At 62.2% G+C, this 22,410-nt stretch overlaps 2 protein-coding genes across 4 annotated transcripts in view; one reads left to right on the top strand and one right to left on the bottom strand.

Annotated features, from left to right (window-relative positions):
• The window catches only part of SLC38A10 (solute carrier family 38 member 10), a 47,675-nt gene extending 44,375 nt beyond the window's left edge, over positions 1 to 3,300 (bottom strand). For all 3 annotated transcript variants that reach the window (XM_047707936.1, XM_047707937.1, XM_047707939.1), the window contains exon 1: positions 3,052 to 3,300. In XM_047707936.1, coding sequence (XP_047563892.1) covers positions 3,052 to 3,291 — 240 coding nt within the window. In that variant the 5' untranslated portion in view covers positions 3,292 to 3,300. The remainder of the gene's footprint in view (positions 1 to 3,051) is intronic.
• Positions 3,301 to 6,149: 2,849 nt separating this feature from the next.
• LOC125087518 (collagen alpha-2(I) chain-like) lies at positions 6,150 to 10,289 on the top strand. The gene is made up of 4 exons (XM_047707917.1): positions 6,150 to 6,219; positions 6,380 to 6,593; positions 8,854 to 8,983; positions 9,431 to 10,289. Exons 1-4 carry the CDS (start codon positions 6,150 to 6,152, stop codon positions 9,755 to 9,757), a joined length of 741 nt encoding a protein of 246 aa, XP_047563873.1. The 3' UTR covers positions 9,758 to 10,289.
• The last annotated feature ends 12,121 nt before the right edge of the window (positions 10,290 to 22,410 follow it).

The following is a 22,410-nucleotide window of genomic DNA, read 5'->3' as shown; positions in this document are numbered from 1 at the left end:
TCAGTCATTTCTCCAAGGAGCCCTGGTTCCTTCCAGTGGAGAACGGTACTAGAAGCCAAGATCTGAGCTCACAGCCACAGGATGCCACTGCTCCTGGGCACCGCAGTGGCCAGAGCTGGGAGGCTGGTGTGTATGGTCCACGCACTCACGTCCCCACGTCTCCCAAAGCCCGTCTGCATGTATTGAAAGCCCCAAGTCCCCGGCAGGACCTCCAAACATTCCCAGAGGTCCCGGGCCTAGAAGTCCCCCTTCTGCGTTAGTAACCCTACTTGATGCTGTCCGACCTCGTTTGGCTCCAATACCCTGCCCTTGGCCGCCTCCACCCCCGCCCGGCCCCGCCCCATCCACTCTGTTCCGTGAGACCTCCCTACCCCCTAGTCCCTGCAGGCACGGTCACTCCCTTCATCCTGCCCCACTAATATTTTTAGGACTGAAGTGTACATCGGGGACAGGAAGGGACAGGAAGGGACGAAGAAAGGAAGCCCCGTGGCTATTTTTGACCCTGCACCCCGTCCGCAGGGGTGGACTTTACTATGCCCCCGTGAGATCAGTCACCACAATTGATGGGATGCCCGTGTCCCATGGGAAGCATCTGTGGCTTCTGAAACACAGAGGCTGTGTGACTTCAGGCACATTCATGAACCTCCCTGAGCCTGCCCTGGGGTCCCCACCACTAAAGTGGCAGCTCCCGGGGCAACAACTTTCCGTTGGGTTTCTGGAGGCAACAGCTATGGGCACTGTCTGGGGAAGGTGGAGGCTGGATGTGGGTCCCAACACCGGGGACTGCCAACCTCCATGTTCAAAGAGAGAGGGACGCTGACACTTGTCTGTGGTGAGGTGAGGGTCCTATCCCTCCCATGCGGGGGACGGGGTGCTGCCTTGCCCAGGTTGTTTCTCTAACCCCTCCTTCCCCTCCAGCTCTCCCAGCCTTGATCCTCAACAAAGAAATACAGGGGCCCAGCAGGGTTCCATCCACGTGGAAGCTGTGGCTGCTTCTGAGAAGGGTCTGGGAGAGCCGGCAGCCGGCAGACCCCGGGCCAGGGAGCAAGGTCAGTCCTCCGTGTTTGTGAGTAGACAATGGAGCCCATGACCCCACTCTGGGCTACCCTGTGAGGGGGCACATAACGTCCCAGGGAGGACTGGCCCCTTCTCTCCCAGAGAGCGTCTTTATTGGACAATTCTTTGCTTTTTCATCTGTCTCCAACTTCCAAATTGGAGGAAAGACGGGAGGCCGGGATGTCACCTCAGAAGTCAGCGTCAGGGACCCGGGTGGGGGACTTGGGCTATGCGGGTGTGGGGGAGCCTTGCATGGGGCCTGGCAGGCAGGGCTTCTGCGTTCACTCCAGCCCAGTGGCTGCACAGTCTAGAAGCCACAGTTCCCATCCCCCACCCCAGGTGGTTCCCCCCTTTCAGACTGCCTGCATCAAATCCATGGAGGTGCCCGGTGGAGAGATGGGGGAAGCCGTGGCCTGGTGGCTCCGTCCCTGCCCCCTGCTGTTTATACAACCCCACAGCTGTAAAACTGACGAGTCCCAGCAGACAGGAGTAGACGTCATTTAGTATCCCCGAGATGGGTGACCATTGGAATCCACCAAGCCCGTCCTACAGCTAGGGGCAACCAGGGCCCCATCCCAGGGGCAGTGTCGCATGGAGTCCTAAGATGCAACCCCCCCACCCCCCAGCACACACTCTTGGCCTTGGTCTTGGTTTCCTGGGTGGGGGCAGGGTGGAGGCCAGCTGGCTCTTGATGAGGTTTGAGCAGTGGCTCAAATGTGGTCCCTCCACCAGCCCTGGGTGCTTGCCCATGTACTCTCCTCCGATTATGTCCTGGACCCCTTTGGGAGAGGAGGGGAGGCCTGTGAGATGGGAGAGACCCAGGCAGGCCCTGGGTGAACACATGCCCTCTTCCTGTCGGGATCCCCAGGTTGGAGATACCCAGAGCCCAGATGGGGCTGGGTGTGGGGGGCTGGGTGGCCTAGCTTTGGAGGTCCGTCCTTGTCTCCAGCTCCAGAAGCTGTTACCCAAGGGTTCTTCCCAGAGCTTGGACTGTGCTCCCCCCGCCTGGTGGCTTAGGTTCTGGGAGTGGGGCTGAGGCCCAGGCTGTGCTGAGCAGGCCGGGCTCTGGGGAGAGGAGGACAGGAGAGCTGCTCTGGCCCCCTGGGCTGCGCGGGCCTGGGAGATCCAGGGGTGGGGGCGTGGTGGCAGGGTCTGCCTGGGGTCTCAGAGACTGGTTACCCCTACATCCAGACGACTCTCGCTGGGGAGGTGCACCCCCATCTCCTCCCAGCCTGGCCCCAATGCCCTCCCTCTGCCCTCCTGGGGGCCTTGCTGAGGAGACTACACCACGGTGCCTGTTGAGGGGACGGCCAAGGGGAGTTTCCCACAGTTAAGTCCGACAGGCCGTGAGCTGTGGCTGTGCTAGATTGCCCCCTCCAAATTCTTATGTACAATTCTAGCCCCAGTGTCTTGGAATGGGTCTTTATTTGGAAATAGGAGCCCTGCAGGTAGAATCGCTTAAGATGAGTATGGTGGGCCCTAATCCAGTGACTTGTTAAAAAAAAAAAAAAAAAAAAAAGGCTCCATGTTGGACAGAGAAAGCACACGTGTGAAGAGGGGCAGAGATCGGAGCCATTCACCTGCAAGCCGAGGGTCTCCGGCAACGTTAGCACTGGGAGACGAGGACCACCTTCTCCCGCTGGAGGAACGCAACACCAACACCTTGAGCTCAGACTTCTGTCTCCAGACCCAGGAGGTAAGGGAGCTCTGTGGTCGGAAGCCCCCGGTTTATGAAACTTTGCTACGGCAACTCCAGGACTGCCCTGGGTGGCCTGCTGCCTGCCCCAGACACTCCCAGGTTTCAGGCCCTGCTGCCTCCTCCCCTGCTTTGCCTGCCCTCCCCTCCCCTGCCATCCTTCCTCGATTCCCCTGGCCGCCCAAGTCAGCTGCACCCCCCTGCGGGGCCAAGTTCACAGCACCACCTAATGGGCCTCACTCGACTGGGAGAACCCCAGGGGTTCGCCTGACGAAGGCATGTGCCGAGGAGAAACCTGCCCCAATTCCAGCAGGTGCCTGCAGCTGAAGAAGATAGGGAGCCCCCCACAGACCCTTCCTGCTAGTCCTTAGCTCTGACCTCCATCCCTTCCCGCCCCATGGGAAGGCCACTCGGATCCTGGAGCCTGGGCTCTCTGCCGCCCTTGGGGAGACCCTTGGCATGAGACTAGCCTTCTCCAGCCTCTCCGGCCCTCTGCCCTTGTCTGTAGCATCGGCCGGCCCAGTGGGCACGGGGCCCATGGATGCCTGAGTTCCTGCCAGGCTCCCCTCGCGCAGAAGCATGCTGGGTCCTGGGATCGGAGGCCCCACTGCCCTTTTGCCCAGAGCTCTCTTCTCCTGGAGCAACTTCTAGGACTAGAGGGCACCAGGGCATGCGGCTCAACACTGGTGGCCCTCCCCATTTTTAGAGCTTTCTGGTCTGCACTGCACAAGGTCTGCTCAGGGTGGGGGTGGGGTGCTAGGGGGATGGGGGGCTGCCGTGACCAGAGCCTCTGAGGAAGGGTGTGAGGGGGCAGCCCCTTGAGACTGCTTGGAGGTCCAAGGCCATCATTCCATGGTGTCCCCAGCGTCTTCCCATGGGGGGAGGAAGGGGCACAAAGGGGCAGGCCTGGTCGGGACAGAGCAGAGGGGCTGGGGTTCCCACCTGCCTCCCTCCCCACCGTGCTTCTCGGCGCTGACGCACTGAAGAAGCAGGACCCTTCCCTCCCAGCTGCAGGAAGGCAGAAATGAAAGTCCCCCCCAAAAAGCTTTCTTACTCCTTTTCGAGCCCCAAGAGTGGAAACGATGCTGAGGCTGGAGTCGGGACTTCCATGACTCTGGCGATCCATGGTGCCGGGACCCAGGTCCTGTGGGAAGACCCAGGCTCGGCAGAGGGGAGAGAGGGACCCTCTCCTGGGGCCTCAGTTTTCTCACCTGTGGAATGGCTGATTAGACCAGAGTGTCCACGTGGCTCCCATCAGTTGTCTGCTGGATGGCTACAGTCTTCTCCGCACTGAGGAGCTTCTACTTTGGTCAGAGAGCGCGCAACAGCCATGCCCACTCCAGAAGGGCCAAGCAGCCGTGGCAGCCCCAGTGGGGCAGGCATGGGGTGGGGAGGTCTGAGGGTCCCCGCCTGCCTTCGTCTCCGGCCTCTTCAGTGGGAACTGCCCATTCTACACTGGCCCACCTGGGTGGCCCCCAGAAGTGGGGAGACCTCCCCAGAACAGATCCTCCCCCAGGGCAGCGACCCAGGGATCAGGGGTATCGACCCAGGGATCAGGGGTATCGCTGTCTCCCCTGAATGGTGTGCCCGAAGCTGGGCCTGTCCGGAGAGCACAAAGCCTGCGGGCCCCGCCCAGGCCCCAGGGAAGGCCGTGACCTACAGTGGATGAGGGGAAACCCTGGAAACGTCCCATGGTCCTGCCTTTCATGGGACATCCCCTTCTGGGGAAGTCCTTCCCTTTCCCTCAGGATACCAGAGCTCCCCCAGGTAGCCCCGAGTGATGAATTACTGCCTTCCCTGTGCCGTTGGGAGCCAGGGCCCTGATGGGGGAGGAGAGGGGGACGCAGCTGGGAGCCCTGGGGCATGGTTGGGCCGCATCCAGGCTCCCCCATCCAGCAGCTGCAGCCCCCCAGGCTCCCTGCACCCATGGCTGTCCTGACTGTGAGCGGGACAGTGGGCCACAGGGAGGTATGCAGGAATGTGACATGCCCAGGCGAGGGACAGAGCTTCTGAGAGCGTCCCCAGCTGTGCAGAGGCCCCGGCAGATGGAGCCCAGGTAATTCGAGCCTTCAGCAGCCTGGGGGAGACGAATCAGGCAGCACAGGTGGGAGGTGTGAGATGTGCTGTCCCTGGAGGCCCTGGGAGGAGGGCGGGGGCTGGGACCGGGGAGGGCCGCCTTCATGGGGGCAGGGGTCTGGCCAGGCCCCCTGAGTTTGAGTTCCCAGAGGTCTGTGTGGCCTCAGGTCCCTCCCGAGGTACGGAGTAGTCTCTGGCTCTGACACCCCCGCAGGACCCCCACCCGGCACGGCAGGGGAGGCGGCCTCAGTCTTCTCCCCGCAGACCATAAGCTCTCCCCACCTTCCTGCCGGTGGGCTGGACCAGAGTCTCCACCCAAGCCTCGGTCTCCTCTCCTGAAATGTGGCGCTCCCCACCCCCTCCCAGGGCTGAGGCAGGACATGGAGTCTCACAAAGGGCCCGGTGTCCCTCAGGCCCCCACTCCCAGCGTGGCCCGTCCCTCCCTCCGGAGGTGGCCATGGGGGCCCCACTACCATCTCTGCAAGTGAAAGCCAGCCTCGTGTTCGGTGGCCTGCAGGCCTCGTGCCGGGCCAGGGCTGGTGTCAGGGGTGAAGCAGGCCCCGCATGGGAAGCAGCAGGTGTGTTTCCGACAGGGGCACCGTCCCTGCCAGCTGGGTCATTGTCCCTGTTGTTCAGGTGCCCAGACGAACACAGATGAAGTTTGCATATAACACAGGTGGGTTCATGAAATTCCAGGCTGGGGCGGGGGGTGGGGGGCGGCACTGAGCCCAAGTTCAGTCTCCCATGGCACAGCTAGAGCCCCCAGGGGTGGGGCCTGAAGACAAAGTTCCCCCAGACTCAGGTTCTTGGCCCAAGGCCCTCCAATTGTCCCCCTCTCCTGGTGTGGAAGGTGGGTGTGTCTTGAGAAAAGAGGGCCCAGCCTCTTGCCCCCAGGCCAGGAAGGACGTGGGTGGTCACAGCCCCGTTCAGCAGATCAGGGGGTTCAAAGTGCACAGTGGCTATTCCACACCGTTTTATCACAGCTCGGTCCAGCCCTCTGTCCCCTCCACTCCGCGCAGATGACGAACTACCCTGTGCTCAGCATTCTGGAGGCATGGAGGGAGGCCCAGGCTGGCAAAGACAGTCACAGGACAGAGCCTCAGGGAGCTGTCCCCACCCTTCCTGGGGGCCTCCAGCCCCGAACAGGGGCTCTTGAAAGGAACCCTTTGTGTGGTGAGGTCCTGGGGGCAGGGGCACTGAGCCACAAGGTCACCTCCTTCCCCCAGCTGACATGGGGTGGGGGGAGGGGGCGGAAGTGACCCCAGCAGGTGGCTCCTGAGAGGGGCGCAGGCCAGGCCTTCCTCACGCTGCGCACCCGGCCATGGGTAAGAACAAGTCCCCTCCGTCATCGGCAGGGCCCACGGCACACCCTGAGGACAGTGCCGGGGAAGGTGGGAGAGCACAAAGCTTCCCTTCCTCCGTCCTCCTTCCCTGGCGGTGGTGTTTGCATTGGCCCTTTAACGTTATTCTAAGTACAGAAAGTTGAAAGCTCTCGGCACGCATTTCCTGCTCACTGCTCACTCTCACCTCGATGCCTTTCTGCACCGCAAGTGCGGGCGGGAGCACTGAGGCCACGCAGTCCGCCCGCGCCTGGCGTCCAGGCTCCTGGGGTCCGTTACCAGCCACCGGGCACGCACAGTGCGGAGCTGGGCCGGCTGTTTTCCTGCTGCTCCATCCGCATCCGGAAACAGGGCAGGGAGGGCCTGGGAGGGGGTCTGGCGGCCCCACTGTCCCGTCCCTTCCCGGGCATCGGCATGGTTCCGGGGCGAGGGCTCGGCGGGCAGGGAGGGCGGCACTAAGAACGGGTGTGGCGGCCCTTGCTCACGGCGCTCTTACAACACATCACCCCCTCCTGCGTTTGGTGGGGTCTCTGGTTCTAAGGGGAAGTGTGGCCCCCAGAGGCTGTAGTGCCCCCCAGTCTTCCTTGCACGCAACACACTTACCTTGTGCTCACTTTGGGGTTCTCATGTCAGGGGCCCCCAGATCTGCTCATGGGGCTTCTTGGACTCTGCCTACAGGCACGTGGCACAGCAGGGACACCCCGGACGTAGTGCCCCCTCCACTCTCCACCTGCTCCAGGATCCCCCGCACAACACACAAGCTAGAAGTGGACTTTCTTCAGAATTTCAAGACAACGACAGACCACGGGGCCCTTCTGTGCATGGGGCCTGTGCAGTCTCCCTGTTTCTTGGAGACTTTTGCTAAAATGCCAGTAGTGGTTCGAGGGTGGGACGGGTGGCGGCCCGGAGAAGAAAAGCCTGGGGCCAGGGCCGGGGCTCCTGCAGGATCTCAGGAAGTCCCTTAGAATCCCTGCCACTAGTGCGGCGGCCACAGCCACCTAAGAACAAGACTGTCGATGCCTCTCCCGTTTGTAGACAGACTGGGAATGAGCCTGTCATGTCAGGAGTGCAACTCCGGACCCACCTCCTGGCCCCCAACCCTGTTCTCTGACCTCCTCGAGCCATGCACCTTGGAAAAACCAAAACGTCCCTGGCCTCTGCCTAGCAAACCCGTATTCCCTACCCATGTCGAAGCTCCAGTCTCCTTCTGGGAGCTTCCCTGGACCTCTCCTCCCGCAGCTGGGTTCTACCTACCCAGAGTCCCCTGGACTTACATGCTGTTGTCTCTTCCCCCAGATTAGAACTAGTAAAGGGCTCTTGTACTATTGTGGTCTCGGTGCCTAGTACCAGGCCTGGAATAGTGTTAGTGCCCTGCTCAGGAAAGTGAGGAGGGAGAGGTAGGAATAGATTATAAGGATGGGTGAGTGGATAAATGGACAGATGCGTGGACGGAAGGGTGGGCAGATGGATGAGTGTGCGGATGGGTGGGCGGATGGGGGGCGGATGGGAGGGCAGGTGGGTGCATGGATGGCAGGGTGGGTGGGTGGATGGGAGGGTAGAGGGGTAGATGGGTGGGTGCGTATGTGGATGAACAGACAGATGGGTGAATGGTTTGATGGGCACAGTCCCCTCACAGTGGAATCTGAAGGCCAAATGCTTTCAGTCAGCTTCTGGCAACAGCACCCGGCATGGTTCTCACATCAGTCAGGTTGAAAGGGTAGTGGAATCTCTCAGTGCTGAAACGGGCGGCTGAAATGTGGGCTTGGGAAGAGGAGAAGCAGGAGGGAGGCCCCGCCTGGACAGGACACTGGGCAGCTACACCAGGAGGACTCTGCCCATGTCTTCACCTGGTGACTCGGTCAGGGGTCAGCACCCAGAGCCAGGGTGAGTCTGTCTGCCGAGGGTTGGATCACACACGTGTCCTGGCTGCCAGGGAGGCTGAGCCCAGCGTCTGCGTTTCCCTGCGGGATCAGAGGCCAGAGAGCTGTGCGGGGTCGCCGCCTGCCAAGAATCATGCATGGCCCCTGCTAGTCTTGGGGCAGAGGCCACTGCTCAGGAGCGGCGTGTGCTGGGAGCATCTGTCCTGGGAGCCCCCCAGCAGGTTGCGTTTGCATCTCCCACCTCACAAAACCATGCGGAACTAGTGGGGATACAGAGAACGACCCCATGGCCCCAGGTTCCCAGAATTCTCTTTGGAAGGTGTGAGGGGTAGCCACTGGCAGAGGGGGCGGGGCAGGGCCCCGTGGCGCTGAGCGGTCCCCACTCGGAACATCCACGGAGAGTCTCCTGGATGTGTTGTGCGCCGCTTGCAGAAGGTTGCAAGCTTGACAATTGTACACAAAAGGTCCTCGTTATTTCGGGAGGCGACTGCTGAGGGACGTCCTCCCCAGAGGACACCAGGAAAGAGGGGCCCCTTGTCCCCAGGACGCCCTGAGAGCTCAGCTGCAGCATCGAGGAAGAGCCCAGTTTGAGAAAGAAAAGTGGACTTAACATGCAAGAAACACGATTACCCCAGGCACCCTCCCTTGCAAGCCAGCAGGCGAACCAAGGGGCGGGCTCCCCCCAGGATGTGGCCCCAGGATGCTCACAGGGCAGGGGCGGGCTTGACCACCCACCAGAATCCAAAACACCCCAAGAAGGCCTGTCTTGGGAAACACAGTGACAGTCCAGCGCCCCGTGTCCCAGGCAAGCTCCGTGGAAAGCGGCGCCCCAGGAGCAGCAGAGGGCGGGACTCCCTTCGGTCAAGAGACGTCCTCCAGCCGGGCCTGGACACTCGGCACAGCCCCGTGGAGGGCAGCTTGTGAACAAAGACCAGGTAAGGACATAAATCAGCCGCGGGATCACATTTCCTGCTCTGAAAGGTTCTGTAAAACACGGGAGAAAATTGACCTGTCAGGGGGGATAGATGGGCCTCGATAGTGGCCGCCAGCGGGGGACCGGGTCCTCGGGCATCCTCTGGGTCCTGCCTGCGCGGGGTGCCCTGGTCCTGCTGGGGGCTGGGCGCCTGTGACCTGGGGCCACCCCTGAGCAGAGGCCAGGCAGGGGAAGAACTGGCACATCTACCAGGCGGCCCTGGGTTTGGGTGGGGGGCGCTCCTCGCCCCCCAACCCCCAGCTTGCCCTGACGGAGGAGGCCCAGCCGCGGAGCCGTCAGGCTATAAAACGGATGGAGACCAGAGACGGCGTCAGCAGACAGCTCGAGTACCTTTTACAAAATCTAATCTCTTTTGATTTCCCTCCCCCTCTCTCGCCCCGACCTCCAGTCACCCCTCCCCCTTCCTGTAGCACAGGCTGGCGGTGACCTTGATGCCTGGACCTTGGTGTGGGACAGCCGGAGCCCCCAAGGTCGCCCTCATCGCCTTGGGGGACTGTGTGTGGGAAGAGCACATGGCATGAGCAAGGCGGACACAGAGCCTGGGCAGGCTGTGGCCCCGTGGCCGGGCACGCCCCTCACCAAGGCGATCCCTGCACCTGCAGCAGGCCTGACATGGGACCAGCCCTGGAAGGCTGGGACCACCCAGACCTGGACCCTGCGGCAGCCTGCTGCTCCCGGGAGCTGGGCCACCCACATCCTCCTGACGGTCCTCTAAAGCCTGGGCCTCGGCTCCCCAGAGCCCCAGGGCTCAGCCAGCCTTGTGCCACCCATCTGGCCCCCTCTGGCTGCCGGACCATGCCCACAGAGCTCCCGGGGCCTGAGGAACCCCAGGTCACGCTCTGTCGGTGTGGGGGGGTGCTAAGAGAAATGAAGGGAGGGGCCTAGCCCTGAGCAGAACCAGGGAGAGGACACCGTCAGAAGCAGGGCCTGCGACAGGATCCTGGGAAGATGCAGACATTCTCCCCTCCGGGGGCGCCCAGCATCCCAGCTGCACAGCCAGGCGAGCGGAGGAGCCGGCCCAGCCTGCACGGCTCTCAGGAAGGTGCCCCAGGTGGCAGAGAGGCTGGGCAGGACCCGGAAAAGAATGGGTGGGATAGGTCGGGTGTGGGGAACAGGCAGGCAGGAGACAGGGAGGCCCCCATGCAGGCCCAAACGGTCAGCTGGGGCCCGGCATCTCCACCCACCTTCGACCCCCCATCTGCTGAGGACAGTCTGCTCGGGGCAGGATGGGAATGGGGTGCAGAGGTGGAGAGGATGAACCCTGGGCTACCCCAGGGAAGACCCCTGCTTCTCAGCCGCTCCAGGGACTGGGGTCCTGGACTCTCCACACAGGGAAACTGGCCCCCAAGCTCAGGCATCAGTCGGGCACTGCCCCCCCCGCCCCCCAACTGCCCAGGCACAGCCGGTCCTGGGGAGTTTCCTGAGACTGGCCCGACCCAGGTCCTCAGGTCTGACCCCGTGGGCCTGGCCGACGGCAGATAGGTCTCCATGCCCTTCCCGAATCTGCTCCAGAACAATGGCTCTTTCAGGCCACTCGCTGGCAAGGTCAGGTCTGCCTGGCGGCCTGTGGCCGGACAGTGAGCAGACAGATGACTGATAAGGAAAACAGAGCAAGGAGACACCGGATCCAGTCCCAAGGGAGGAGGGATCCCCCCACTTCCCCAGAGGCCTGGGATGCTGGGCCCCTAGGGGCTGGAGGGCAGCTCTGGAAGGCTGGACCTGCCCCTCTCTCTGAGCTATCCTCCGTCCTTAGGGTTCTGGGGGCCGAAAGGGGGTCCCTGTGCTGGGGAGCATGGTCCAGGGTGAGGCTACAGGTGGGGGTGGGGTGCTCCGTTTTTGCAGGGTCTCCCCCACACCCCGTCAGCTCATGACCCCCTGTGCCCCTGCCTGAAGCTTCTGCGCCCTGACAATGACCAGCTCTCCTCCCCTCGCCGGCCTCAGCGCCCCCAGTTCCCCTCCCCAGCCCAGTGGCTCACCCCCAGCTGCCCCCCTGGCCCCATGTCTCCTCCCAGGGGGCTCCCACACCTTGCCACGACCCCCACTGAGGGCTCTTCTCCAGCCCAGGACTCTGCAGTCCCGTCCCGCGAGTCTGCCTCTGGGCCCAGGAGCACAAGGCACCTAGCTGCAGGCGCCGGGGCGTGGGGGTGGGCAGCGGGGGTGGGCGTGGAGGCTGCCCCTCCCACACACGCACACTCCCGTGCACACGCTGACGTCCGGGCCGCTGACCCGTCCCACTCTGGCCGTGGACCCCAGGCAAGGGGCCGTCTGACTGCTGTGGGTGCTTCAGCTCCAGGGTCGGGGTGCTCGTAGGCGACGGAGGTTTTGAGGGGCTGAAGTTCACGCCAGTGTCCCCACGGCGCCATCACCCAGGGGCTGGCCGCGCGGAACCCCATCCAGGTCACAGAGGCCTCTCTCTGTCTCTGTGCCTTGTCCCTCCTCCCTCCCTGCCACTGTCCCTAAGGCCAGGCCAGCGCAGGGAACCTCTGGGGACCAGACCCTAGAGCCTGTCCCGGGCAGGTCCCTTGCTGCGTGGGTCTCATACCCCAAGGGATAAACGGGTTGATTCAAACGGGAGTCTCATATTGTGGTCTAAACCTTCACTGTGCCGGCCCTGGAGGGGGCCCTGGCCTGTGTCTCGGGGTCACCCACGCCCTGCTCAGCCTGAGTCTCCGCGGGTTTTGTATTCCCTGGCTTGAGGCCTGGCCCTGTGTCCCTCGACATCATGCCTAGTGACTCCCTGTCTGACGGCTCCTGTGCTCTCCGTGCCCCAGCCCTCCCCCTCCTCCTCTAGCCACCGCCTGGAGTCCCTGATACTAAGCTCCGGATCCAGGCTGGCCCAGACACAGGCTTATGTAGGACAGACCTCGGCTCCCGGGGGGCGGCTTGCAGAAAAGCAGGTTAGAGCCGGCCCCGAGCCGCGGGGCCCGCAGAAGAAGCAGCTCATAAGAACCTTCAGGAGAGGAGGGTCGGGCTGGGCCGCTGGACCCCTGGCGAACGGAAGGGCAATCCGCAGCTGGACAAGCATTGGCCCACGTCACTTAGCGTCTTCACGTTCAGGGAGCCAGCCAGGGGCTGCCCGAGAACAGGCATCGGTCTCTACCCTGTTCAGTCCCCAATTTGGGCGGTGATTTATTTTAAATACTTTATTTTCCTATTTCTCAAAAAAAGTAAGTTTTCCAACTGGAATGAGACAAAGAGAAAGCTCGTGAAGGCCGCAAGGGCAAGTGCCCACTGTGGGTTGGCACACGTGGGGCCCCGCCCCGGGGGCAGGGGAAGGATGTGAGGAGCAGAGAATGGTCTGATAATATAGGGCAGGGGCAGGGCGTGGGGGGCCTCGGGGGCGGGGAGACCAGCAGGTCCTGGGGCGGCCACGTGGCGGGGGGAGCCGGTGGCCGGCCTCCTCACCGTCTCACAGGGGCTGAGAGCTGGATCCCTCCGCCCCCAGGGCCCCCAGCCTGCTCGCCGCTGACCCCAGGCCCCCAGCAGAGCAGGACAGGCCGGCCGCTCCCCTCCCCAGACACACCTCTGTCTCCCACAAAATAATTTAATGCAACTTAATGGGTTGAAGTTGATGTAAAAATTACAGGCGTGTGGGGGTGGGCTGGGGTGGGGCCTCTCAAGAAATCTTTTTGAAAATATAATTGAGTTAATGGAGGCATAACTGTGTCTCGTTTTGGGGGTAATTGGCCTGCTTTTTGTCACTCTGTCCATTTACATACTCCTGTTTTCTTTTCTCTATTGATTTTTTCTTTACAAAGTGGGCCGCTCTACTGCAATTTTTAAAGCCCCAGTGATGAATAAAAACCTCATCTTCCCACTCATTAAGACACAGGAATTAGCGGGGCTCAGGGCCCCACCAGCCAATTTGTGTAACAATCCTGGTCTGCCTTATTTTGGCTGAGGCTGGGGGGCTGCCGCTGAAGGCTGAGGGGTTCAAAGGCGGCCAGGCGGGGGGAGCCAATTCCCGGGAGGCGGTCCTGGGGGCGAGGGGCACCTCCGGAGGGGTCCACATCCAGGGGAAGGAAGCGGAGGACCGGAGGCCACCCAGACATCCACAGCCTCCACTGCCCGGGAATCTGGGTCCCCTAGACTGTGACATTGAGACGCCCCTCCCCAACCCGGCCTTCCTCCCCTCCCCAAGGGCCTGGGCTCCCCCCTCACCGGCACCTGCCTCCTTGCGGCTGGTGGTCCAGACGCCCCAACCACCTGCCTTGGACACAGACCAAGGTCACATTGCCTAAAGAAATATTTTTTTAATTATAAAATCTGTATACACAGAAAACCAATGAATCCAACGGCGCGACGGGCTGGGAAGAACGTAGTGAGTCCCCAGCACCCTGGGTTCCCGGAGGCGACATCCAGGCACGGCCCTGTGCCACCCGCAACTCTGTTGTTTCATTTCTCATCCCCCAGGGGCTTCCCAGGCCTCGGGACTTCGGGTGCTAGTCCGGGACGGTCCAGGACACCGACGTTCCGCGTCCTCGTGCTCAGCCGGCCTGCGACTGCTGGACGACTCTCGTTTCCCGACGTACCAAGTGTTGCTGCGCACGGGACATCTCCACTCGCATCATCTTCGTGCCCTTGTGCAAGCCCGTCTGGGAGACTCGGTTCCTGGAAGAGCAACTGCTAGGCGAAAAGGCAAGCGTGTTTCAAATTTAGATTGTACTTGCCAAATTGCCGGCAGGCGGGCGCCAACATAGCGACCGCCCCCCCCCCCCCGCTAGTGTGAGAGCTTCACGCCTCTTGGCACAGCTGGACCCCCCCAACCGTTTTGACCCCCGTCATCTGACAGGGGACAGCTGGTGTCCTGGTGGGTTTTTATTTTATTTTGTTTTATTTTAATCTTTAGTAATATATGACTTAGATACAATAAAATGCACCCATTTTAAGTGTACACCTCGGTGACTCTGGGCAATGTCTACAGGCATACACCGGGCGCCACAATCAAGACCGAACGTCCCGGTGTCCCAGGACAGCTCTTCGGGCTGCTTTCCAATGGGTCGTGCACCTGATTGGCAGTCCCCGAAGGCCCCATCCCCTTCCTGTCGCTCTGGGATGGTTTTGCCCTTTCTAGAATTTCCTGAAGATGGACTCATGCAGGGGGCACCTGGGGGCTCAGTCAGTAGAGCCTCTGCCTTCGACTTGGGATCGAGCCCCCTGTCCGGCTCCCGGCTCAGCGGGGAGCCTGCATCTCCCTCTACCCCTACCCCTGCTTGCACACACTCTCTCTTTCTCAAATAAATAAATAAAATATTTTTAAAAGATCTTATTTATTTATTTGACAGAAAAAGACAGCTCATGAGCCGGGGGAGCAGCAGACAGAGGGAGTGGGAGAAGCAGGCTCCCCGCTGAGCCGGGAACCCGACACGGGGCTCAATCCCAGGACCCTGAGATCATGACCCGAGTCGAAGGCAGAGTGTCCACTGACTGAGCCACCCAGACGCTGCTAGATAAAATATTTTTAACAAATGGAATCATGCGGAAGGCACCGGCTCCCACACTCAGCCCAGCGATTCTGAGACACATCGGGGTTCTTAATGAGGTGTGTCCTCCTGTTGTGGGCTGGTGACCATGGCCTGGGGGGACCATGTTTGCGGCGGGTCCCTGTGGCTGGACATCTGGGCTGTTCCAGGCGGGGCTCTTAAGGAACTTTCCGGGGTAAGGCTGCACGCGAACATGTGTTCTCCCCCGGATGGACACCACGGAGTGGAACGGTTGGGTTGCGTAGAACTTCCTGGCCCCGTCACGCCGCGGTCCCCCCGCCACAGGCTCTCCATCCCCGGCTCCACGGCTCTCCGCTGGGAGCTGTGTGGCCCAATCTCACTGTGGTTCCTGTCTGCGTTTCCTGATTAGTCGGCTGCCTTTCGACATTTGTTAATAACGACGCTTTTATCAGGCAGAAACGTCAAGCATTTTGTGTAATAAGTTTCTCTTTCTGTCAGTGGTTTGGGGTTTTGTCAGTTTCCCTATAGACCCCAGTCGTGATGGCTTCAGGCCCCAGAAATGAGCCCCTCAGGCTGATCCCCTCTTACTCTTAGGGGTTTCCAAAGTGCCAGACCCAGGCCCACAGTCCCCCATCGCCCTCCTCTCCAGCCACACCGGGCCCACCAGGGAGAAGCAGCACAGAGACAGACATCAGTGCCCTCCCCTTCCAGGGACACCAACGCCCACACCAAGTGTCCTGTCCTGCCATCTGACGGTCACTCCTCTGACCACAGGCCCCATACCCCAGTGAAGGCAACTGGTGAGCCGCAGGCACCCGCAGAGCGAGCCCATGGGCAGTGGCTGGGGCCGGAGAGACGGAGCTGGGTGCGGGCCGGTGTGCAGTGGGCACAGGGAGTGAGGTCCTGACCGAGTCAGGCCTGACCAGTGGGTCAAAGCTGCCTGTTCCTCCAGGGTTCAGGGGACCCCAACTCCGTCCCCTCTTCTTCCTGGCACACAAGTGTGGCCGTGGTCACCACGGGCCCTGCCCAGTCAGGGTCTGTTCCACGGCCTGCTCCCCCTTCCCGGCCAAGGCCCCCCACTCCCAGCCAGACCCCCGAGGAGAAGCCCCTCTCCACTCCTCCCCTCCTCCTGTCACACCTGCTTTGCTGAACCTTTCACTCAAGCTCCGGTCAGCTGCCTCCCAGCTCCTCCCTGACACAGGGCCAGGGGTACTCCGGGGTCCCTCGCTGTGGCAGGGTGAATGGTGTCCACCCAGAGCCTCCAAACGTGGCCTGGTGTAGAGTAGGGCCTTTGCAGATATGATTAAAGTAAGGATCCCAAGAAGAGATCCCCCTGGGGTAGGCGAACCCTAAAGCAGTGACAGACGTCCTTGTAAGGAGACAGCAGGACATACCTCATGCAGGGAAGAGGAGAGGGCCACAAGCCAAGGCATGCTGGGAGTGGCCCGGGAACTGGGGCAGAGGCGAGGCGGGGCTCTCCCCCCAGAGCCACAGACGGGCCAGCCCTGTGGCCTCCAGAGCTAGGAGCCAATCACGTCCACTGTTCAAAGCCACTGACTCTGTGGTCCTCTGTGATGGCAGCCCCAGGAGACGAGCACCCTTGCTGGGGGGCCCCTGTGTACCCCCTAAGGCAGGTCCCGAGACAAGAGCCCCATGGCCCCCGGGAGGTGACCTCAGAATGTGGGGACGAAGGGAAGCCTGATACAGATGCCCTGACAGGAGCTGGCGTGTGGGCGCCTGGGGCTGCATCCCCCAAAACACATGGGTTAGAAATGTCCCATGAACGCTCACACCTGGGGACACTAGTGACCAGAGTGGACATGTGCTCAAGAAGCCCACACTTGCCGTGCTGGGACTGTCCCGTGGACTCGGTGGGCAGACAGGTGTCAGCAGCCTCTGCCTCTCCAGGAAACTAGCCCTAGTGCACCCCCCGCTCCCCGGGGAGCACCCCACGTGTCATGCTAGAGAGCCCACCAGGCAGACAAAGGCAAAACCAGGGCCGCCAAAACTTCCTGGAAACAATCTGATACTCGGTGCTTCCAGAGGGCAATGACGTGTTCCACGTGGGCCCAACTGAGACCCATTCTCTTGGGGGTGGCTCCCGACCTTCCCAGGCCCCCAGTCCCTTGCCCAGTGTCCCTGCTGGGACCTCTCCGGATGGCCTGTCCTGAGGGACCCACCCCGCCTGCCTCCACTTCCGCCCAGGCTCCTTGGGACACCCTGGCCCTTTGTTCTCACATGTGCCTCCCACGCTGGCTCCCGCATGTGCTCCCCTTGGAGGCTCCCCCACGTCCACCCTCCTCCCGAGGACACAGCCTCCAAACGCACATCCTGGTGGCTCAGAGGAAGGGCTGGTCCAGCCCCAGTGTGGCCGGTTTACAGGCCCAGCTGGGGCTCTCACTGTGAGTGCCCAAGCCTGATTCTACACTTTACTGGAAGCAAGCAGTGTCCCCAGCCCCCTGCAGTGAGGACATGCTGGGGGACAGAGCCTGGCCCCAGCCCCCAAGGACCGTGGGCTGTGGGCCCTGGTTCACGTGGGAGCCACAATGGGCATCAGGACCACCCAGTGCCTCCCCCCACCCACACTCCCTACTCCACTCAATCCCACCCTGCCAAGTCCCTCCATCCCTTCCCTCACCCCAGACAGCCCCAACCTGGCGAGGGAGGGCACCGGCCCAGGGGGACCTGCCGCTGTTACATTGGAAGGACGGGGAGAAGGCACCTTCCCAGGACGCAGCAGGGCAAGGACAGCAAGAGGGATGTAGGTTAGACCCTGGGACTGAGCAAGTTGTTGGCGAAGGACACGGGGTGCCTTCTCGTTTGGCTTCAGGAGGTCCGGCCGGCCGCACCACCCAGCGGGCCTCACCGCCCGCCCCGCCCCAGCGAGCCGCAGACTGCCGGCCCACCCACTGTGGCAGGTCCGGGCTCCGCAGTCTGCATTTCTAATTCTAGGCACGGCTGCTGCTGCCGGTCCTGGGTCCACACCGAGAAGGCAATGTCTCCCGTTGTGCCCAACGCTTGCGGCCAGGAGCTCTGCCCACTGCCTGGACCCACCCCACCATACCCGAAGGCTGGGCAGGCCGAGGGACCCCGCACATGACCCGCGTGTGGCTTGCTCTGACTGGCCAGCCGGGCCGGGCACCTGCCCCGACTCCAGAAGTCCCACGGTCGGCAGGCTGACCTGCTGACGGGGGGTGTCCCCGAGCCCCACTCTTTCGTCAGAAGGAAACGTGCGTGTGCCTCTGCCCTTTCAACTCAGACAGGCGAGCCCCGCGCGCTCAGGGAGCTTCCCCTCCACCCTGTGCTGGAGGGGTGAGGACCAGCGACGGGCTGGGCGCCCCAAGGGGTGCGGACCTGAGCCTGCAGCTGGGGGCCCGTCGCAGGGGAGCCCTTCTCGCCCGCACAGCTAGGGTTGGAGGGAAACCCTCCCTTCCCAGGCCAGGCCAGGGCTGCCAGTCCAAAGTCTGGGGATGGAGGGGACTCTGTTCCCAGGGGACCCCTGTGTGCCTCTGAAGTGGGTCACTCCTGGAAGGAGCCTCACTACCTTTCCTGTTTCCTGTCCCACGCCGGCTCGTGTGGGGTCACCCTGGGTGTGCACATGCCCACCTAGTGAGGAGCACACAGGGACCCCTACCCAGACTAGACCCCCAAGATGTGCCAAACGCTCTAGAAGACTCTGTCCCTGGCCACAGGTGGGACAGGTGCTCCCCATAGCTCCAGACACTCTGGGAGCCTAGTGAGGGTGAGGGCACCGGCCAGCGTCAGCTCGGAGCCATGGGGATGCCTGTGACCGCCAAAGCCTGGGGACTGTCTGGCTGCAGGGGGAGAGGGGACCACTGACGCGGCTGACGTTTCCCGCCCCACACCGTGTGTCTGGTGACAGTGGGTCTCGGTTCTTTGGGGCTGGGAGCCCGGGCTGCTTCCCCTCAGCCCAGAGGGGTGCTCTCTGCGTGCTTCCCGCCCCAGCTCCGTGAGGCCTCCTCGAGGCCGCCCCCAGGGAGCCAGTGTCTCTCTGCCCTTCGGGGATCCTGCGGATGTGCTCTCCCTGCTGGGCCCTGAGGCTGCAGCGGGCCTTGGAGATCTGCTCCAGGGACACCCAGAAAGGAGGAGGCCGGCCAGGCTCAGGACCTTCCGAAAGGCTCTGAGAGGCTCCTACCTACCAGGGACAGGGCCGTTCCTGGCCCTCACACCCCCCTCTCCTCTGCATTCCTGGGCCAGTCCAGGGGCTCTGGTAGGACACAGACACAGAGACAGGACAGTGACACAGGGCAGGGTCACTCTGAGAGACAGTCATGGAGCCAAGGGCCCAGAGCAACCTCCATAGTACCAAGCCTCAAGGCCCAGAGCGAGGATAGGCCTCCCAGGATGGAGCCAAGGGGAGGCCGAGAAGAGTGGGGTTGGAGGGGAGAGCTGGCTTTCCCCTCTGCATGCCGGGGACCAGCCAGGCGGCCTCCCTGACATCAGACACACCTGAGGTTTCAGGCCCCGGATCTGTCTGTTCCTGGAACTGACCATGTCACAGCCGGCGCTGGAGTAGAAGGCCGGTCAGAGAGAGCCGGGGATCCCAGGGAAGGAACAGCAGGGCCAAATGTGGGCAAGTGAGAACTCCAGGAAAACCCCATTCTGAAAAGTACTCTGAGTGCTCAGGAAGCATTAGAAACACAGCCTGCTAACGAGCCTTATGAGATTACGTCGGAAGACCGATAAACACCGTCATCCGGCAGCGAAAAACGAATTCTCTCCTTACTGCAGCTGTACTGGGGCTCGGGGTCCCCACGCCCCCATGTCTGCGGGGGTCCTGGGGGGCTTGCAGGTGCCTGGGCCAGAGACTGGCAGGCAGGAGCAGAGCGGGGTGTGGCCCCTCACCTGTGCCCCTCACGCCCAGCAGGCTGAAAGATCGTGGTTCCAGGAGCCCCTGGTCTGAGGGGTCCCCTCACCCACCCCACCCGCACTGCAGGGTCCCAGCATGCTCTGCGCCGGGGCTGGGGCCCGAAGCGCGACCCCTGAGCTTCTCTAGAAGAGAAAGAGGGCTCGGAGCCCCTGACGCCGCCCCAGGAGGTGCCACACGCCTCCACCTCCATCCCCTCCCGACATGCACATGTCCCCAGACTCAAAGTGGACTTGGTCTGTCTGGTGTAAAATCCGTGCTCAGACCTCATCGACCACCCCCTTCTCAAGTCCGAGCCTGGCCTGAGGGGTCCCTTTGCAGGATGGACCCTGTGCCCTCGGTCTTTTCCAAGGGCCTGCAGAGGGAGCACGGCCCCTCCCGCCTGCAGTGAGAGGGACGACCCAGCCTCTAGGCCCTTCTGCCCAAGGCATGGTCCAGGGGTGGGGGCAAGACAGAGGACCCCCACCGCAGCTGGGCCATCTCGGCCTCAGCTGTGCCCTCCGTCGGGGGTCACTGAGCTTGGGACCGCTCTCCTCCAGGGCACAGTCTAGGGGAGCAGCTGGCTGGGACGGAGGGTGGGAGCACTCCAAGGACTGTAGCCCGGGCAGGGGCAGGGGTGTGTGGAGAAAAATGTGTGGGGGAGAGGGTGGCCGTCCAGCCTGGCAGCCCCACTCAGGGCCCCCCAGGGCCCCCACCTGCCCCTGGAAGACCCCAGCGATTGTTTCCTGGAGCAACTGGAAGCCGGGGTCAGCTGGAGGCCAGGGCAAGAGCCGGACGGGGGTGCGGGTGGGAGGCCCTGGGGCCCCCAGAGGGTTGGGGGGTGGCCCGGCCTGCCCGGGAGCCACAAAGGGCAGGGAGAGTGCAGGGCTGCGGCGAGCTGCCAGCAGGCCTCCAGCAATGTGGTTTCAATCTAATTGTCCCAAAATATTGTTACAGCACGAACCACGTGCCATCCACTCACCTGCAACTAATCAGCAGCAAAGCTACCGAATAAATCGGTTCCACACCCGTGGGGCTGGGCAGCCCAGCGCGCGAACCCGGGCACCCAGGCCAAGGCCACCGCCTCTGGGGCCTGTTTCCTGTGGGGGGCGAGAATGGCCGGGACAAGGGGGCACCCGCAGGGGCTCCTCCTCTCTCTGGGACGCCCACCCTGACTCTGGAGGGCAGAGCAGGAAGGGCTAGACCCTCAGGTCACCCAGGCCTCAGAGAGTTGGCCGAGGAGCTGGGGTCACGCTGGGGCCGAAGCCAGCTCAGCCAGGGTCCGCCTGGGCCTGAGGAGGCCTCAGCGGGTTTTCTCCACCCGGACCGCGCCCTCCCGAGACCGTGACCATGGGGACCTTGCACACTCACAGCCATGATCACATATCTGCCTCCCAAGCCACCAAGCCTTTGGGGAAATATGACTTGGGGGGCACCCTCTAATGCTCAAGGGAGCTGAGGGTGCCCTGCTTGGCCAACAAGGAGACGGAGGGTTGCAGAGGACCTCGGACATGTGGGAGTCCGTTGCGGGCACCTCGAGCGCGGCCTGCCAGTCAGACCAGGCACAGGCCCTCTTGGAGGGGAGTTCGAGGCCCAGGCCTTGGGCTCCAGGGAGTGGACAAAGCAGAATACTGGGGCCTGGGGCTCCTTCCCCAGGACGGTAACCATGACCTCCACAGATCTGCCCCTGCGGGTTGTTTGACGGTGGTTGGACAACGACCCGTCTTCCAAGGAAGCCCACACTCCCAGGTTGCAGGTGGGCGTATCTTTTGGGGGGATGGGGAGTGGGGGGTCTAGTTGACCCCCCTACATAGAGACGGCCTCCCCTGGACCCCACCCTTGAGAGGCCGTATTCCGAGTTAGGTCAGACAAGTGAGTGCTTGTACTACAGGCATTCTCCCAGCCCGGGCTCTAGGTTCTTCAGAGGTCGGGGAAATGAGGCTCCGAGAGGTTAAGCATCTGCCCTGAGGCAGCACAGCCTGGAAACAGTGGCGCCGCCCCCTCCTGCAGGACGCGGTGAGGCCCGAGGGTGACCCTGTGGCTTTGTTCCAGCAGGGGCTCAGTCATGGGCATCCAAATGCCCTGTGGGGGCCGAGGGGGAGCTTGGTCCTGGAGCCCCACCAGGAGCCTGCGGTACAGGCCCACATGGAGACTGATACTCCTCCCACAGACCCCGTGGGGCGACTTCCGTGCAGCCTCCATGGCCCGGGAAGGGGGCTGCGGGCCCAACACCAGCCCCCGGGGGGGTAGGGGACGGGCCCTGACTCAGCCTCGCATTCCTGCAGCGGCCCGTGGGCGAACAGAGCACCCCGAAACTGGAACTGTGGGGACCCTATAGACGAGGCCCAGCCCACATCTATGCCTATGGGGTCGCCCTTCCCCAGCCATCTCTGAAGAAGAACGAAGTGGGCAGAATTGCTTTTTGGCTGCTGGGAAGCTGGGCAGGCCTGGCAGGGACTCCAACCCTCAGAGGGATGGTGCAGGGAGAGGGAGAGCCCAGGGAGACTCTCACCAGGCCCTTTCCTCTATAAATCGTTGTTTTCATGTGCTAAAGCATACATAACAGATAATTGCACCATTTTAACCATTTTTTAAAAGATTTTATTTATTTATTTGACAGAGAGAGATCACAAGCAGGCAGAGAGGCAGGCAGAGAGAGAGGAGAAAGCAGGATCCCCGCTGAGTAGAGAGCCCGATGCGGAGCTAGATCCCAGGACCCCGAGATCATGACCTGAGCCGAAGGCAGAGGCTTTAACCCACTGAGCCACCCAGGCGCCCCTTAACCATTTTTTTAAGTAAGCACCACACCCAACATGGAACCCCACGCAAGGCTTGAACCCACAACCCCGAGATGAAGACCTGGGGCCAGGGGCGCCTGGCCAGTGGGTTAAGCCTCTGCCTTCGGCTCAGGTCATGGTCCCAGGGTCCTGGGATCGAGCCCCACATCAGGCTCGCTGCTCAGCGGGGAGCCTGCTTCCTCCTCTCTCTCTGCCTGCCTCTCTGCCTACTTGTGATCTTTGTCAAATAAATAAATAAAATCTTAAAAAAATAAAATAA

The sequence above is a fragment of the Lutra lutra genome, chromosome 16 (genome assembly GCF_902655055.1).
Source record: "Lutra lutra chromosome 16, mLutLut1.2, whole genome shotgun sequence".
NCBI classification, from domain to species: Eukaryota; Metazoa; Chordata; class Mammalia; order Carnivora; family Mustelidae; genus Lutra; species Lutra lutra.
Note: the sequence above shows the minus strand (reverse complement) of the source record. Positions and strands in the feature narration are given on the sequence as shown.

Excerpts from the sequence above, each read along its gene's own strand:
- LOC125087518 (XM_047707917.1), top strand. The coding sequence starts at position 6,150 with ATGGGTAAGAACAAGTCCCCTCCGTCATCGGCAGGGCCCACGGCACAC. Across the intron at positions 6,594-8,853 it reads GGCATCGGCATGGTTCCGGG|GCAAGCTCCGTGGAAAGCGG; the intron begins GCGAGGGCTCGG and ends CCCGTGTCCCAG. Across the intron at positions 8,984-9,430 it reads AGCTTGTGAACAAAGACCAG|TCACCCCTCCCCCTTCCTGT; the intron begins GTAAGGACATAA and ends CCCGACCTCCAG.